This window comes from Salvia splendens, chromosome 10, assembly GCF_004379255.2.
Source record: "Salvia splendens isolate huo1 chromosome 10, SspV2, whole genome shotgun sequence".
NCBI classification, from domain to species: Eukaryota; Viridiplantae; Streptophyta; class Magnoliopsida; order Lamiales; family Lamiaceae; genus Salvia; species Salvia splendens.
This window is the reverse complement of record NC_056041.1, coordinates 23,684,446-23,703,762: the sequence shown is the minus strand read 5'-3', so window position 1 is coordinate 23,703,762 and position 19,317 is coordinate 23,684,446. Positions and strand designations below refer to the sequence as shown.

The 19,317-nt window shown below is 35.0% G+C and overlaps 2 protein-coding genes across 2 annotated transcripts; one reads left to right on the top strand and one right to left on the bottom strand.

Annotated features, from left to right (window-relative positions):
- Positions 1-3,058: 3,058 nt before the first annotated feature.
- LOC121753148 (oligouridylate-binding protein 1-like) lies at positions 3,059-10,363 on the top strand. Its single transcript, XM_042148342.1, has 12 exons — positions 3,059-3,274; positions 4,355-4,416; positions 5,355-5,457; positions 6,427-6,503; positions 6,572-6,633; positions 6,745-6,832; positions 6,944-7,019; positions 7,106-7,136; positions 7,917-8,036; positions 8,283-8,368; positions 8,722-8,895; positions 9,830-10,363. Exons 1-12 carry the CDS (start codon positions 3,197-3,199, stop codon positions 10,085-10,087), a joined length of 1,215 nt encoding a protein of 404 aa, XP_042004276.1. The 5' UTR covers positions 3,059-3,196; the 3' UTR covers positions 10,088-10,363.
- Positions 10,364-16,314: 5,951 nt separating this feature from the next.
- On the bottom strand, positions 16,315-17,237 carry LOC121750720 (FCS-Like Zinc finger 13-like). Its single transcript, XM_042145314.1, has 2 exons — positions 16,657-17,237; positions 16,315-16,575 (listed from the first exon to the last, which is right to left on the bottom strand). The coding sequence occupies exons 1-2, from the start codon at positions 17,118-17,120 to the stop codon at positions 16,428-16,430; spliced, it is 612 nt and encodes a 203-aa protein (XP_042001248.1). The 5' UTR covers positions 17,121-17,237; the 3' UTR covers positions 16,315-16,427.
- Between the last annotated feature and the right edge of the window lie 2,080 nt (positions 17,238-19,317).

Sequence of the window (19,317 nt, the reverse complement as noted above, 5' to 3'; positions counted from 1 at the left end):
TGTTAGGAGAAGGTGGGTAGCAGCTAGAGGTCTCCAAACCGAACCGAACCGGACGAACCAGCCCGGAACCGGAACCGGAACCGGAACCGGCGGCGGCGGTTCGAATCGGGACCGGAACCGGAACCGCCGGTTCCGACGGGCCGGTTCAGGTTTGCGAATTTTGAAGAACCGTAACCGGCGGTTCGGAACCGCCGGTCTCGCCAGAACCGCCGGTTCGGCGGTTCCCGACAACTCCCGACACCTTTTCAGGCCTACTTCCTAGCCTTTTCAGAAACCGCTCTCGCGGCCGCCGGTTTGGGCAGAAACCGTTGACGGAAACCGCCGGTTTCGACCGAAAACCGGCGGTTCTGGCGGTAAACCGGCAGTTCGGCCGTTATTTTAAAAAATTAAATTTGTTTTAATCACAATTTTCCCCTATAAATACCCCCCTCCTCTTCATTTCTACTCACCTCATTCTTGTGTTAATAAGAATTTCTCTCTCAATCTCAATTTCTCTATTCTCCATCCTCATTCTCTCAAGTTGTTTACGTTATTTGCGCTCATAATTTACTCACGTTGTTCACGTTATCATCTTCACACAATCACACTACTCTCTATTCTCCACTTTCAATTTCCATAAATATTTATATCATGTCTTCATCTTATCGTGGTGGTGATCGGGGCAAGGGAATTGCCCAAGATCAAAGTGATACTCGTCGTCGACGTGCCCCTTCTAGAGCGCAAGTTGCGGAGGAGGTGGGAAGGCTAGCCGCTCTTCGAGCTCAAGTAAGTTATAATATGTTTTAATTTTTTTGTTAATTCATTTTTATTAAATTCATAATTTCATTTTTCAACATCTATGTGTCTATGTGTTTTATTTTTGTGTTAGTATTTTTACTTAGTTGTATAATTTTCGTAGGAGGAAGAAGATCGAAATGCGGCCTTGTTACTTGCCCTCGCCGACGATGACCAACAAGGGGGGCATTCACATTCGGCTTCGCGTTTCGAGTACGATGTGAATCTATCATCGGACGAAGGCGATGATGGATCGCATCAATTCCCCCTTCTAGCACCGGCCAAGTTGGCGACAATGATGAGGAGGAGGCCGATGCTCCTCCTCCCGCAGGACGACAAAAGAAAAAGATGCCTCCCAAGTTGAAATCCGAGATTTTCACCAAACATTTCAAGAAGGTCCCGGTGGTAATTTCAAATCCTAATGATCCGACCACTACCGTTGAGACAAGTGAGTTCAAAGCATATTGCAACTATTGCGATAAAGTCTATCCATTTGTTATCGGTGGGGGATATAGTACTCTCCATCGCCATTTGAAGGCAAAACACCCCGTGGAATATGGGCATTCTAAGTCCCAAAGCCAAATAAACTTCCCCGCCGGCTCATCTTGTTGGGATCAATGCATGGGCTTGTTTAAGTTATTCAAAGGTTTTCGAAATGTCACTATTGAGTTATCGGGTGTGTATTATTGCACATCCGTTCGTGTTTTAGAACATTGCATGATCATATCACTTGGTTTTAAAACTGCAATGAAAAATTCCACAAACAATCTTGAGTTAATGTGTGTTTTATATTACATGGTTGAAAAATGGCTCAAGTATTTCAACGAGATCCTCACGGTTTTTTTGCTTGCCAAAGTTTTGGATCCAAAGTGGAAACTAGTTGGTACTTTCAAAATTTTAGAATTTTATTACAACAATTTGGCTTCTATTGATCTTGAACCACTCCGAGCTTTGCAAACTGACGAGGACGACAACTACATAAATCTAGCCCAAACATTCCAAATAAACCTCCCCACCTCCCAAGCCTCCAAAGAAGTTTTGAGTTCGACTTGCGGGCTCTCTTTCACGATTACGAAGCCAAGTACAACCGTACCCACCAAGTGAGACCTAGACCCCCCGTCAAACACATAACTTTGACTTCTTCCAAGTTGATGACCCCGACGCCCAATCCCAATTGGCGGACCTATACGGCTTCAGCAGCGGAGGAAGGACGGCAAATTCGACAAGTGAGTTAGACTTATATTTTGACTCACACTTTTCATTCAATGAGGAAGAAGGAGGTCTCGTTCCCCAACAAATCGACGTCCTAGATTGGTGGGGATCACACGAGAAAGATTTTCCCATCCTTGCATCAATGGCCAAGGAGATCTTTTCGGTTGCGGCTTCCACTGTCGCTGTCGAGTCCGCCTTTAGTGTTTGAGGCAACGTCTTGGACGACAGAAGAAGTAGACTCACAGGGCAAAACATGGAAGCCACCATGTTACTTGATGATTGGTGCTCCGCCGAAATTAGAGACCAAGAACCGGATTGGAACAATCAAGTAGTACAACCCGACCAAGACTACTTCCCCGACGAAGAAGAGTAGGCGCGCCGCCAATTCCTACGATCAAGCCAAATAGGTAAGCAAGGTAAGAGAACTACGTGGACTTTGATTCCAAAATGCAATTGAGCATTGAGGATACGTAGGCATCTCAACTTAAATTTTAAATTTAAGTTGAGCTCAAGTCCTTTTCCTTTATTTTTCCCCCAATTTGTTTCGAATATATAATTTGTAAATTGTAATCAAGACTTTAAGTCTTTTGTAATTTATAATTTTTAAGTTGTAATTTGTAAATTTTAAGTTGTAATTTGTAGTTTTAAAGTTGTAATTTGTAAATTTGTAAATTTTTAGTTGTAATTTGTAATTTTAAAGTTGTAATTTGCAATTTTAAAGTTGTAATTTGTATCGATAAAATTGCATTTGTACATCGCTTTATTCTAATTTTATTTACACAAATATATTTACATTTTTTACTTGAATTACAAATTCACAATGTATAAAAAAAAAATTGAACCGCCGAACAGGACGAACCGGCCCGGAACCGGACATGCAACGGCGGTTCCGGCGGTTCACGGTTCAGGAACCGGAACCGCCGAACCTGCCGGGCCGGTTCAAGTTCACTTATTTTTTGAACCGGAACCGGCGGTTCCTGGTTCACGGACCGTGAACCGCCGGTTCCCGAACCATGTTGACCTCTAGTAGCAGCAGTGAAAAGGGTAGTTGCACGCACATCGTCATCTCATTCTTCTTCTTCCCCCTCTCTGCGAGGGTTCCTTTTTTTTTTCTTAACTTTTTTCTTCCATTTTTTAATTCTTTTTTTTTTCTTCCTCCGTTTCTGAACACCTCGATTTCTGCTGCTTGTACGGCGAAAAACTAGAAAGGATGCAGCAGCTGCAGCAGCAAAGGTTGAAGCAGCAGCAGCAGCCCCTTTACCATCCCGGTCTCCTCGCTCCTACTCAGGTTTTTTTTTCTTCTCACCCTTTTCTCCTCCATGGCTCTGAATTTTGAACACTTTTTGCTGATTCTCTCGTTTCCGGTTTAGAAAAGAGTTTCTTTTTACTTTGATTTATGTTTTTTTGATAATCAAGTTCAGGGATTTTTATTGTTTTTTCTCTGACTGTGTCGGACTTCAGATAACATGTTTTTGACTAATTCTCATATCTTAATCTATTGTGGGAGCTTTGATTTTGGTATCGAATGCTTTGATGAAATGTTTTATGTCTATAGTTTGACTGGCTGCTAATCAGAAAATGCAATGGATAGTAAATTTATCTTATTATGCTGATATTGCATTCTAAATTTTGATATCTGATGAAGTAGCTTCTACTTTCTACTTTCTTCTCGTTTGTTAGTTGGGGTGTCAGTGATGATATAGGTGTTCTTGCTATCTTCGCCCGACTGCTATGGACAACTTAGTGTAAAACCTGAGGAAAGTGTTGTCTTCGTGTGGATTGACATATGCCTTTTGGCACGATACTACTAAAAAGATTTAGAATTTGAAATGGGTTTTAACAAATCATGATGCAAGGTTTTCAGTATCTAGGTTGGGGTGGAAGGGTTGGAATGTGAAAAAAATATGATGACAATTGACAAATCAAGTTTGTATGTGTATGTAAGGAGGAAGGATACTCAAATCTTTACTATGATTATAAATCACAACTTAAATGAAAAAATACACAAACTTCAAGTCTTCTACATACATAATAATTCATGTAAAAAAATTCTCTCTTTCTCTCTCTCTCTCCCTCTCTTGTCTGTGGTGGGGGTACCACTTAAGTCTGGACCTGCATTTCTTATGTTTGGCAAATACAGAACGCTTTGCATGTTACTTGTTGTGGAAACCATTGCATTGTTGTCTTGCTTCTGGTCCCCATCAGGGCATGGATGCAATAGTTTGTTAGTGGGATGGGCACATAATTTAATGAGGAAAGGAGCTATGCCTCAACTAAACAGAACCTTTGGATTCAATTAACTTCCTTACAAAGGCGAATTCACTTATGTTTAATTTGATTTATTACTAAAGTTTCAATTAATATGCAGATAGAACCTGTCCTGAGTGGGAATTTGCCTCCTGGATTCGACTCAAGCACATGCCGCAGTGTGTGAGTCTTTATGACAATTTACTTATTACCATTAACTCGATTCGTGATTTAAATTTCCATTTAATGTTCTGGACATTGTAATTTATAGAGTGGCGTAATTTTGTGATTACTGGAGAGAAATAAAAGATCATATGTGGGTGCTATGTTTGAGGCGGTTCATTTATTATTTAATTCAAGTTATAACTTTACTAGCAGCACTATCACATTCCATGCCATCAGTACAAAAAAGCACCATAATTTACTGAAACTAGTTTATAAAATTAAAATCGTTACTTAAGTCTCAAATATTTTGTTGACTGACAGTGACCAATGGTCCACATCTTAACTGTATTCCCATATCAACCTGATCAGAATGACTGGAGACGTCTCCAGCTTCTTATTAGAAATCCATAAAACACACCCTAATTTGTATGTTCTGTGTCTATGCACATATACAATACATCTAATAATTGCCTTACACAATTGCCTTACAAAATAGAGACTCAAGAGACATCTAGTTACATTTCCCGTATCTTCTTTTTTTGTGTATCAATATTTCTTTTAATCATATTTTATGCAGTAGCAACTAAAAACATATTTATATATTATGAAAATAAAAACTGTGTTAACTGGACAAACTCATGCTCACATGAGCTTATAATATAACTTGGTCTCCACAGATTACTAAAGAAGCGCTATCTTTTCTGAAAGTGCATCGTATATTCACTTCAACTGAAAAGGTGGTGCTAAGAAGTTATGTACCACAAAACATGATACTAGACTATAGTTATTACTCAGTGGGTCACTTGGCAGACAAGGTGCTCAACCACATATGAAAGCTCAAGTCCTTCTCTAGGGTGGTTATCTGCATTTTACCTTCATGTTTCATGGTTAATATCAGATTTTCATTTCTAATGTCTATATATATATATATATATATATGACCTGATGTGTTGTAGGTATGTTGGAAATATCCACCCGCAAGTTACTGAACCTCTTCTTCAGGAGGTTTTCTCAGGCACAGGTCCTCTTGAAGGTTGCAAGCTCATTCGGAAAGAAAAGGTTGGCGTCAGTTATAACTTGCTAACATCTCTTTGACTTTTCTCGTGGCATTAAGTCCCTCCTAAAATTCTTAAATTATATAACTAATATTTATGTTGTTTATATGCTTGCTTGGTAGTTTTGTTAGGTATGGATTTTTAAGTAACCCTTTGAAAATCTTAGGCTGTATTGCTAGCAATGCTATCAAATAGCGGATATGGCGGCGCTATGACATGGCGTTCTATGGTGGAAATGCCATAGCAACATGGCGCTGCCATAGCACCGTCATATCCGCCATTTGACAACATTGTGTGTGTACTGCATTTAGGAATGGGGCATTATGCAAGAAACATGGATGTTAGAGCTGTATTTTATGCTTTATTAATTGTTTTAAGAGTTTTAGATGTTATATTTTTGTTATTTTCCAATTTTTGAATTATGTATAAATAATAAGTATTATTTTATTTATTTAATTATTGACTGCCATATCCGCCATACTAATACGACATATCCCTGTGGCGGTTTTTGGGCGAACCGCCATAAGCTGCCATATGAGATTGATAACACTGATTGCTAGAGAGAATACTTTGTATCTAATATAATTTGGAAGAAGTAGTATTAAATGTTAACCTTCAATTTTTATCTTCTTATATTTTCTTATGAACTTTTTCTCATCTAGCTAAATTACCATTTTTTGAATAATAATATTGTTACTAATTCACATCAATGATTAAGCCCATTTAGGCTTACTATAATTAGATATGAATACTAATTTATGCTTTATCTATGACATACTTGCATTTTAAACCTTCCTTAGGTGCCTATGTAATGTTAAATTGATAAATGAACTCTTTGCTAATGCTAAAATTTACCTTTGAATTTGAAATTAATATGAATAGATTATTTTTATCTCTAGGAAAATCTATGTTTTCCCGCAGCATGCTGAAGTTTTTGATCTTCCTTCCTTTTTATTTATGCACTTTGATGCAGTCATCCTATGGTTTTGTGGATTACTTTGATCGTCGATCAGCTGCACTAGCCATAGTGACTCTTAATGGCAGACATTTGTAAGTAGAACTCTGATTAATTATTTATATTTGATTAGTTTCTGGTTTGTCTAATATGTTTTACACAGGTTTGGTCAGCCAATTAAAGTCAACTGGGCATATGCTAGTGCTCAGCGCGAGGACACATCAAGTATGTACAAGTTCTTCTCTATTGTTCACTTCTGGTCCCTCTCAGTCTCATCTTCACAGTTTGTGGATTTAGCTAAAGATGTTTTACGCTGTTTATGAACTTGCTTTGCAGATCACTTCAACATATTTGTTGGCGATCTTAGCCCGGAGGTTACTGATGCTACCTTATTTGCATGCTTCTTTGTATATCCTACTTGCTCGTAAGTCCAATTCTACTGCTTTTTGGTCGGAGCTATTTCCATTGCTTTTTGTCTGGTATTATAACTTACATCGTGAAGAATTGAATGTCACTGACCTTTATGTTGATGCAGAGATGCTAGGGTAATGTGGGACCAGAAGAGTGGCCGCTCAAGGGGTTTTGGATTTGTTTCTTTTCGCAGTCAGCAGGTCCACAAATGTTTTCATCTCTCCCTCCTTTTTCTCCATTTAATTCATTAATATGTTAGTTGATCTTGCACCTGTGTGGTTTCCAGGATGCTCAAAGTTCAATAAATGACTTGAATGGTTAGAATTTCATTCTCATGCCATTTTATTCCGTGTGCATTTTTTATATCTCTTCGTTGTGTGTATGGCTGTGAACCAGTAATAAGGCTGACCTCTATTCCTACTATATTGCCAATGTCAACTTTTGTTCTCTTTTTTCAGCATTTTGTATAAACAAATGGTCTACAAAGTTACGGTTTGCACTCTATAAATAATTCATGGAATATTAATATCATCCATACATTTATATTTTATACATTATGCAAGGTGTTTACTTTGTGTGATATGTCATAGGATAGATTGATAACAATCATCTAAGCTAATTTTTTGTTTACTTTTCTGGATTGATTAATTTTGAGCTTGTTTGACGATCTTATTGTTCAAATAGGCAATCCTATATTTTATCAATCTATCATATTACCCAAAGTAAAAGCTTCCTATATTTTAAGTTTTGAACTACTTTTGAACTAAATGACTAGGTTTAGTTGCTAGGGCGGTAATGCAGTGAACTTTATAACCTCTTTGATTTTCATTTGTAGAGTTAAAATACTGTTTCACTACATCATTTTCTGTTTTTGGTTGGTTCTCAAGAAATTACATAGAAGCTTATATGTATTATCATAATTTTTACAATTTGTACATGTAACATAGAAGTCTCTCCGTTGTTTTTTTTGTGATGCTCAAGATTGCAATACCTAAAACCCATACTGTGGACGAGTTCACATCATTAAGAACTGCAACTTGATGCTGATTTAAATGTGGAACTGTTTTTGATGTGTCTTTGTCATATTAAATTTCCAGGGAAGTGGCTTGGAAGCAGACAAATTCGCTGCAATTGGGCGGCAAAAGGTGCTGGTCAAGGCGATGAGCAGCAGAATCCCGATTCAAAAATTGTTGTGGAACTAACCAATGGAGCATCTGGTTAGCTCCTTAAACATATGGCCAATTAACTGCTGCCGCACAGATGCAGGTTTTAAGCATCATAAATATGAAACTGATGTTAATGTAGAGTCTGGTATCTCATTTTTGAAGTGCTAAGAACATTGAATGGATGACATGCTAGGAAGACAATAATTTCTTCTACACTAATTGCATTTTCAGATTTGGGACATGTTTTTGCTTTATATTTGTTTGTTCTAAGTTGCTCATAAGTCATAACTTGGGCAGATGACAGCCTAGAAAAACGGAATGAAGATGCTCCAGAAAATAATCCACAGTATACAACTGTTTATGTTGGAAATCTTGCTCCTGAAGTAAGTTAATGTTCAGCAAATTTGCACTCCATCTTGTCCCATGATGCCCCTATGTGGGCAAACTCAACTACGGATAAACCATAAACTTGGAATTATTAAGCTCATTCTTGCCAGTGTTGTTTTCGTAGTTCGGATCATCTATAGTTTAGATTTTCATTGTACTCTCCTTCTAACCTTCAAAACTGTGACTGAGTCGACCAAAACCAATTCATAAAAGATTCTATGATTTTGTCGACGTATCATTCACTGTTATCTTTCAATTGCATTCTCACCTTTCATAGTTGCTCTTGTCTGTTTGGTGATGGGGTTGATTTTTCTTCATATTGCTGAATGCTGACACCTGACATATGCAGGTCACATCAGTCGATCTCCACCGCCATTTCCATGCACTTGGAGTTGGAGTGATTGAAGATGTCCGCATTCAGAGAGACAAAGGTTTTGGGTTCATAAGGTACCACAGCCACGCTGAAGCTGCTCGTGCCATCCAGGTGGGAAATGCTCGCCTTCTTTTCGGCAAGCCAGTTAAGGTATACACACTTCTATTTCAGTTTGTATACTCGTAAGATTGTTTTTAGAAAAGATGATTATTGTGATTGTTGCATGATGTCCACTATTCTCTCCCTTAGATTTCTTTATGGTGTTTATTTTTGCAACTAAGGCTTGGTGCTTGCATATTTTGATATGGGTGCCCACTTTTGATACGACATAATCCCTCCGTTTCCTAAACATAGAAACTTTTGAAACGGCGTGATTTTAATACAAAATTGGTAAAGTAAGAAAGAGATATATAGAAAAAGTGTGTTAGTGGAAAATGGGTCCCACCTCATATAGAGAGAAAGAAGTTCCCTAAAATGGAAAATTTCTATTTTTATGGAACGGAGCAAAATGGAAAGAGTTTCTATTTTGAGAAAACAATATGTAGAAATTACCTGCTTTGATAAAAACATGTAGTAGACTAGCACTCTCTCCGTCCCAAGGAAGATGTCACATTTTCCTTTTTAGTTTTTCCCGCAAAAGATGTCATTTTTCCCTTTTCAGAAAAACATTCTCACATTAAAAAAATATTTCTCTCTGCACTTAACATCATCTCCTAAATCACGTGACATCACCCAAGTGTGACATCTATTTCGGGATGGAGGGAGCAGTAAATACCTTTATTTAAGTGAAGTGACGAAATAGCCCTTGGATGTGACAAATTTTGCACGGATATAAGTGACACTCAGACACTGATTAACAAAGCAAATGGATTTGCGGGTCGAGGACTATTGCTGTTTTCAGTCTGTCAAAACAGTATTAACATCGAACGAGGAAATCATTTTGGTACTTTCACTTCCAGACATCTCACAAATATTTTTTTCACTTCTCCATACTTGCTGTGTGTGTGTGTGTTAAAGATTGTTATGCCACTGCATATCTGCTGCTTGTGTTGTTTTATAATGGATACATGGTTATCATCTCTAGTGCTCGTGGGGTAGCAAGCCCACCCCTCCCGGGACGAGCTCAAACCCTCTGCCTCCACCAGCATTACCACACATGCCCGGTTTCAACGCTGCTGACCTGGTGGCCTACGAACGACAGATTGCACTGAATAAACTAGGAGCTGCTCAAGCCCTGATGAATTCGCAGGCCCACCGTCTTGGTGCTGCCTCCCAACATATGTACGATGGTGGGTATTCGAACGTGGCTACAAACCGGCAACCCCTCTATTACCAGCAATAAACAGGCGCAGCTTCAAGATTTTGTATGTTTTTACCCTTTTTCTCTTTCGCCTCGGTCTCGGTCTCGGTCTCGGTCTCGGTCTATGTCTCTGTAATTCTACACGTAACTGCAATGCAGGTTGTATGCTAGTTTTCGAATTAGGTTAAGCCTCTGTTTCCGACACCCTTATAGAGACTCTTGGAAACATATTTTTCCCCATCACACTTTTTGCCCATTATTATGTTTTCATGTTTTTCTTTTCCCACTTATAGAAAATATTTGTATTTTTATTCTTTATTTGGTCTTTTTTTGTGCAGCCCTTGTTACTGTAGGCCAGATATTTTTATACTCTCCATATCCCACCGAAGATGACTCACTTTTCTCTTTAGTTTGTTCCATCTAAGGTGACCAATCCATTTACTTCTACTTTATTTACTCCCTCTTACTTTATTTTTTCCACTTAAAACATAATAAAATTGCATAAAATATCGTGCCGTTCAAGTAAGGCGTAATTTTCCTTGGGACGGAGGAAATACTTCAGTTTTGTTCCAATGAAGACGAGAAATTCGTATCCTCCTACTTTTTGTATTTGTTAAGCTGAGATTAATTATATGTTAATTTTTCATACGAATACTAACATTTAAAAAAAAAATTGTGCCTCCATATTTTTTGTGAATTAGAATGCTGAATGCCGAATACGTCATGATAAATCAGAAAATTTTTAATTTTTGTTATCTGTCGCGTGGAACACTATAAAGCAACCACTTTTGAAAATGAATGTCTTTAATTTCAATGATTACAGAAGAGTCTTGAGCCGATTAATCCTAGCTACTGAAACCAAAAGTGTAATAATATTATAATCAATACGTATTATTTTGACACTCTCCCATAAAAATATTAATACGAGATTATGCAAAGGGTACAAGAAAAAAAGTGTTTAACTCTTAACAGTAAACTTATGAAAAATTTGAAGGGAGAAAAAGGCTTCAAGTCATAATCGTTGGGATTAATTATTTTTGTTTAGTTATTATGAGGAAAGGGAATATATTAAATATTTGTAATTTATTGTTTAAAGGGGAAAAAGTTGCTCCAATTTATTTTTCTATGTCATATCATCATTTTCAATTTAGCCTCAACACCTACAATAAGACACCCAAAATCATCCATAACTCTTTTCACAATCGCCATTTTTAAAAAAAAGGAAAACTACTTCATATTACTTCAAAATAGAAAATTATATTAATTTAAATCTAACAATTATTCCCTCCATCCCCAAAAAATAGATTAATTTTACCATTTTTTGTCATTCTCTAAAATTAGACCAAATCTAAATATGGAAAGTTTATAACCAATCATATACCACTAATAATGTGGACATCATAATCCACTAACACTACTTTCACTACTTTTTCTTCCCTTTCTTACTTTTTTAATCTCTCTTACTTTACTAATTGCACATTAGAATGTGTCATTTACAAATTTTTCTATTTTTTTGTGGACGGAAGGAAGGAGTACATTTTAACTTCGATTTTTTTCTCGAATTTTTCGATCATATTGGTGAGTAGGCGAAGGAGCTCAACCATGGACCACTGGGAAGTGTCCGTAGCAACCGGTGTCGTCGAATCTTTCCTCGACATAATCCAAGTTTCCGGACTGTACAGATCCCACTCTATTGTATGTGCATATTGCATGAACCTACTTGAGCTCTTAGATTCATTTCTGACAAATTTGAAGATGGACAAAAAATAGAAGTGTGGATAGAGAGAATGATAGGTGTGAAATATGAGAAGGAAATGTGAATATTTATAAAGAAATACTCTCTCCGTCTATAAATAGGAGTCCAATTTTTTCATTTTAGTCCGTTAGTGAATAGGAGTCCATGTTCACTTTTACCACAAATGGTAATAGGGTCCAACATTACACTCACATTTCATTTAAAACTAATATATATACAAGTGAGACCCGTATTCCACTAACTCTTTTCCACCCACTTTTCTTAACATTTCTTAACCCGTGTCGTTGAGGAATGGGACTCTTAATGACGGACGAAGCGAGTATTTATTAGAAAATAGTGTAAGAGAAAATACTTAGAAACTAACAAATTAAAAAATTGAAGTAGCGATTTCCGGCCGATTCAGCGAGAGAAATCCATACAATAGAGCTGCATGTGGCGGCCAGAATTTTCGGCCTTATTGCCGATGGCCTTACTAGCGTCTTAAACCATAGTATGAAATAAAGAAACATAAAACTCCCCCCGTCCCATAAGAATATGCACTGTTAGACACGAGTTTTATACACAATTGATAAAGTAATAATGAAGTATAATGAAAAAAAAATTAAAGTATTGTCAGTGATGAATGAGTCTTATCTAATTAGAGATAAAAGAGTTTCTAAATTTAGAAAGTGCCTATTCTTGTCGAACGGACTAAAAAAAGGAAAGAATGCTTATTCGTGTGGGACAGATGGAGTAATAGATTTGACTTCTACTCCCTACGTTCCATAGTAGTGGAGTCATTTTGCCATTTTGTTACGTTCCATAATAGTGGAGTCATTTCCCTTTTTAGTAAAATGCAACACAATTCTTCTCACTTACTTTACTCTCTCTTGGTTTATTCTCTCTTCATCTCTCTACCTTTTTCATTTCCTAATTTATTCTTAATTTACTTAACTCACTTAACACAATTTTTCTTAAATCACGTGACAAAAAGGAACGTCATCACTACCGTGGAACGGAGGGAATATTTTATTCTTTCTCCATTTAACAGAAAAAATACCACTTTCATGGATCTCATGCTGAAAAATTGAATCACGTATTCAGGGATGGAGGTAGTAGTACTACATACTACTCCCTTCGTCCATCATTTAAAGAGTCATTTTGATTCAGCTTGGGTTTTAAAAAATTGTTTGCTTTGTGACGAAAAATAAAGGGAGAAAGAAAGTGAGATGTGTGACTCATTTTGTATATTAATTTTAAGTTAAATAGCCATTTAAATAACCAAGTTTGGTCAAAATCTAGTCTATCCCACAAAGTAGAAATCCGCTAATTAAATCATAAAATTTCAATTTTTCTAGTTTATCCCATAACTAGAATTTTAAGTATATCTTTATTAACATGAATTGAAATTTTAAGATAGGATCGAGATTTAAATTTAAAAAAAAGTGTGTTTACAATCCAAGGTGTAATCACATAGAATTACTTTTCATTGATGTTGACCGACTATTAAAATACGGCTATTTCTTTAGATAGGAAATTATCGATAGAGATCAATCATGATACTACGGAACATATAAACCAAATCAGTAGAAAACCAACTCCTTTTGCGTATTTTTCTTTATTAAGACCCACGTAGAGGTGTTGACCGACTTGGTCCTGTTCGAATTGATTTGCATTCAGCAGTTCATGGTTTTAAAGCTTCTCAATTTTACTTTTAACTGGCCTTGAATTAAATACAAGTTGAGATAAGGGATGTGATCAATGCTCACTTCTCAATTGTTACTCTCTCAATTTTGCCATATTTTTCCATTTCCGTCTATCCCGTAAAATTTGTCACATTTCATCTTTTACCATTTTTTGTAGTGGACCTCACATTCCACTAACGTATTCTCACTCACATTTTATTATAAAACAAATACTTTAAAAGTAGGACACATATCTTATCAACTTTTTTAACTCACTTTCTATTACATTTTGTCAAATTGTGACAAAATTTGGGGGACGGAGGGAGTGATTATAACTAATTTTAAATTTTAGGATTTTAGAGATGTAACTATTTATAAATTTTCAAGTATAATTTTATTTTTTATTTTTTAATATTAAAAAGATGAATAACTACCAAAGTTAGGGTTGTAAATCAGATGTCACTATAGTATACTAAACATATCAACATAATACCTTGAGTATGTCAACACAATTTAATATTGACATTTTACACACATTATGTTGACATATTATGAAAGTAATGTTAATATTTAACTTTTTGTCAAAAAATTCCAAAATTCATAATTATTTTTCAAATTTTAACATTGAACCATATGCAATTGGCATCTTGTTAGAATTCTTATGGAAAAACCTTTAATTGATATATGTTGTGTGAAAAATAATTTCAATTGAGATAGTTATATGATTTTAAAATTTTGTACAATGTTTTTTAAAAGTTAGTTAAAAGTAATTTGTTGTTAAATGACATTAACACCCTTATTGATATTTCTGTTCACTATATGAATACTAAGGGCCGAATGATCTTGGGCCTTGATTTAAAGATATAATGTCTGTTATTTTAGTTAGCAATTTTATGGTGAGTTAGCAATATAACACACCCCAACTATGTAAATGAATTACAAACCAATTAAAATCTTTTATTATTAAAAAACTAGTAAAATGTTATTCACTCCTTCTATATTACTTGAGTCACTTCTTTTTTGCACTCATTTTAGAAAAATAATAGTAATAAATAGTCACTTCTTTTTTTGCACTCATTATTTTCTCCCTTACCTTACTTTTTCTCCACTTTAACTATTTGTTGGAGTATCATTTTTTCAAAATAATTGTGAAAAAGAATTGCCTCATGTAACATGAGACTGAGGGAGTATATTAATGGAAAAATTATGATATAGATTATCAGTAACTAAAAAAGAGAATAGGCATTGGTGATTGTGGCTGTGGCGTGTGGCGTGTCTACTATTAGGCTGGACAAGTTTTTTTTGTGGCTGTGGACAAGTTTTTGTGACTATGGACAAGAATTTGTGGTTGTGTCTTGGGCTTGGCCAAACTATTGTGGACACTCTTAGTAGTGGTACTTTGTACTCCCTCTCTGTTCCGCAATAATGGAGTAGTTTTTTATCATTTTGGTATGTTCCATAATAGTGAAGTCATTTCATTTTCTAGAAAAAGTCAACACATTTCTTCTATCTTATTTTATTCTCTATTCATCTATGTACCTTTTAATTTCTTATTGTATTTTTCATTTACTTAACTCGCTTAACAAAATATTTCCTAAATAGCATGCCGAAAAAAACATCTTCACTACTCCGGAACGGAGGAGATAATCAAATGTAGTATACAAATATTGGAACCTCATATATTCTATTTTGAGTTCTTTGCTTATTTATATACATTTCCTTTTTTCCCATCTATTTCCCTTCAGGTGGAGAAATAATTCCATGGTCAAGGAATACCAACTTCGCAATCCTACTTGGTATGTCATATCAATAAAATTATGACAAATAGAAATATATATCCCTAATTCCAACTATATATATAAACTATGGAAACATTCTATATAACCACATGCAATTAAATTATATGAAAAGTTTATGAACATTCCATGTATAGTGGTAGAAAAATATTTAATACTTGTATATTTTAAATTTTAATCATCTTTTGCAATTATTTTCGATCATCTCACACGTAAATATAAAAATTGATTAGTTATTTTAAGATTTTAGGAAATTATTATTTTTGTCAAATATATATAAATATATATACAAAAATAATCTAGACAAATAAAAGTGTAAGTATAACTTCAGTTTTGTTAGCGGAAACTATAAATTAAAATAACATGAAGGATTATATATGTATAAATTAAACTATGTATATTAATATTTATATAGTGTAGCTCTTGTTTTATTTTATCATTGCATAGTAATTTTATGAATATTATACATCATATTAAATTATAAAAAGAATTAATAATAATCATAATAAGACGATCAAAAATTAATTTTATTATACGTATTAATTATTTTCAATAAAGCATGAAAAACTTTATAAACTAAAATACGACAGATGATTGTTTAATGATAAAGCATTAAATTAACAAATTTTAAAAACTAAAACTACTAGTATAAATAAAATTATTGTGATCCCCAATTATATAGTATTAAATGTTTATATATAGTGCATATGGTATATGGAATGTGCATAACCTTCCATATTATTTAATAGTGTGTGGTTATATTTAAATTGTTTCCTCTATGTATCTAGTTGGAATTGAAGATTATATAGCATTTCTATTTGTTAAAAATTTATTGCCACCTTAGTATTCCTTACCTAGAGAATTTTTTCTCCTTCAGGAGTGGTGCCAATTTGATAGCTGGTGCTGCATAAAAGCCTGAAGATCTGAAGCTGCTGGTGATACATAAATATTGTTTCTCAGGCATTTTATAATTACATCAATATATTTATCTTATCACTATAATTTTGTGAATTTGAGAGAGTTAATTGGAAAGTTGTAAATGCACGAACGAAAGATGTCGAAAAGGATGCTCCGTTTAATTTCTGAGCTGTGTTACATTTCCGCAGTGTTTATAGACTAGTATTAGTACTCAAACAAAAAGTGTTATTGACGGAATCACAATAAATCTATGAAGCCAGAATCCCGGCGGTAAACATTTGCCCGTAATCGCACGGCGACCCTGCAACCTCCGCCGGCTTCGACGCTTCCGCACTGCACTTGTCCATCACCATCTGCGTATACCGGCAATCCGCGCTACAGAATGCTTTTTCTCCTCTGCAATTTTACACTTAAATTAGTATTCCTAATTCACAACGCTCAAAAATCTGTCGAATTGATCCCAAATGTTTCCGTTACCTGTACATGTATATGTCTCTGCCGTCGAGCTTCTTCCGACACAAATCGCACCTGCTCAAAAATTCCGCCGCCGGAGCTGCGCCTCCATCCTCCACGCCTCTAGCCGGAGATATGTGGAACACGCTGTTGCTGTTGCGATTGCGATTGCTCGGGCTATGACATGTCACTATCGTGTATTCCTCCATCTCCATCTCCACCTCCACCTCCTCTGTCCTGCTTCTACAGCAATTTTGGGGAAAATTCACCGGAATCGGACTCGATCGGGTCGAATTGCGGCCGAGAATACCGTCCCTACCTCCGCCGCTGGAATTCTCGAGAGCGGCCACTATGCCTAAACCCACGGTGCCGAGATCCAGGCTTTTCAGCCCCCTCGGCGACTGAATCTGACTCCTAGGGCTTCCGCTGCCGGAACACAGAGATCCGGTGAGAATCTCGATCACCGGCTTCGAGGTTTTGCCTAACATCACTAGAATTAGTTTCTAATTTTTCTGATTAATTTGATGGCGTGAAAGTTTTGTAGCCCTTGTTCTTGAGCTCTCTTGTTTGATTGATGGAGTTGTTAAGCTATGCCCATGGTTTGATTTGAATGTGGAGTTATATACTAGTTGCATGATTGTTTTTTCTTTTTCATTTTCATTTTCTTTTTCTTTTTCTTTTAATTTTTTAGAACATAATCACTTAGCCTCAATTATTGAACCGCTTTATTCTATTATTATTATTATTATTATTATTATTATTATTATTATTATTATTATTATTATTATTATTATTATTATTATTATTATTATATTTAATATTTAATTCGATTCTAAAGTAGTACTTCCTCCATCCGTCCGCATATAGTTATAGCATTTCTTTTAAACACAAAATTTGAAAAAAATTGATTTATTAAAAGTTAAAATGAAAAGACAAAGTAAGAGAGATAAAAGAGTAAAATATGAGAAAAAAAAATTTATCAAAAAATGAAAGACTCAATTAATTTGAAACATCCCAAAAAGAAATACCTTTTCTATTCCTCCATAGTCGTGCCAGAGCTTTTCCGTACGGAATTTAAGAAATAGATGTTTAGTGTTTTTAGTGGATAGATAAAAAAGTACGAAAGAGAAAAAAAAATAAAGAGAATAGAGCAGAAAATTAATATAATAGAAAAAATTAAGTAAAATAGTTAACGTAAAAATGAAAAAATAATTAATAATTACTTACTAAAATGACTCAATTATTAATTAACTTTTTAAAATAAAAAAATACTCTCTATATCCCATAATAATTGTCACTTTTATTGTGGGCACGAGTTTTAAGAAATGTAAATAAAAGTTTATTGGAAAAATTAGTGGAATGTGGAACCCACTTTTTATATTGGTTTTATAATAAAATGTGAGCGAAGTGAGTTAGTGGAATGTGTGACCTATTTACCTAGGGTGTGTAGGTACGGTATACCTTACCCAAAATTCGATATGAGAAAAAATCATACATTTACCTTACCAATTTTTTTGATATACCGAACTTCGGTATACCTTATTTTCGTTATGAAAAATTTCAATACCGATACCATACCTTGTTTTCAGTATGTCATACCTAAATTCGGTATACCATACTTTTGCGGTATACCAGAGTTTTACGATATATCAGACTACGGTACGAGATACCAAAATCTCATTATTTTGTAAATAACTCTAAATACAAAAACAATGAAAATAATAATTCAAAATACTTAGAAAACATGAAATTTAATCAAACCCAGACATATTCAAACAATGTTAAAAAAAACACTGCAACAATTAAACTTCACGCAATCATACAATGTTCAACGATATTTGTTTGAAAATAATTTAACTAAAATCTTATATTATTTGTTTGAAACTAATTGATTCAACGATATCATGTTTTCCTAATTGAGTTTATTTGATTTTATATTTACATGATTAGCCGACAACTATAATGAGGCAAGATTTGATTTCTACATGTAAATATTTTTTTTGTTTGGTAAAACTATGAATTTACTTGATATAATTTGGCATATATTGATATCGGTATATACTGAAAATTACGGTATATACCATATTTTCGGTATACCCCGATATACCTTGATAAATGAAAATTCATACCGTTACCGTACCGAAATAAATCGGTAAGGTATGATACCTTACTGAAAATTGCGGTATACCGAAAATCCGATATTTTTGGTATTTTTTCAATACGATAAGGGCGGTATTTCGGTATTTTTACCCAGTCCTATACTTACCATTTATGGTAAAAATGAAGTGTGACAATTATTGTGAAAAGAGTGACAATTATTGTGAAACGGGGCTAGTAATTCAATAAATGGAAGGAGAACAACTCAACTAACTAGGATGTAATTAGTATTCCCTCCGTCCCATCCTAAGTTAGATGTTTTCCTTTTTGGTATGTCCCAACATAAGTGATAAGTTTCCTTTTTTGATAGCAATCAAGTCACTCGCCTCTCCTTCTTAATCATTTTTTTTTATTTTATTCTCTCTTTTTATTTCTTACTTTATCCTCTCTCTTAGAGCACCCACAACCGTGCTCTTGCCAGCGAGCACGGTTGTGGGTCCGACCCCACTTTTTCTGCCTGCTCTCTGGTAAGAGCACAATACCCACAGTTGTGCTATTTCCGCAAGGACGAGCACAGTTCAATTTAAA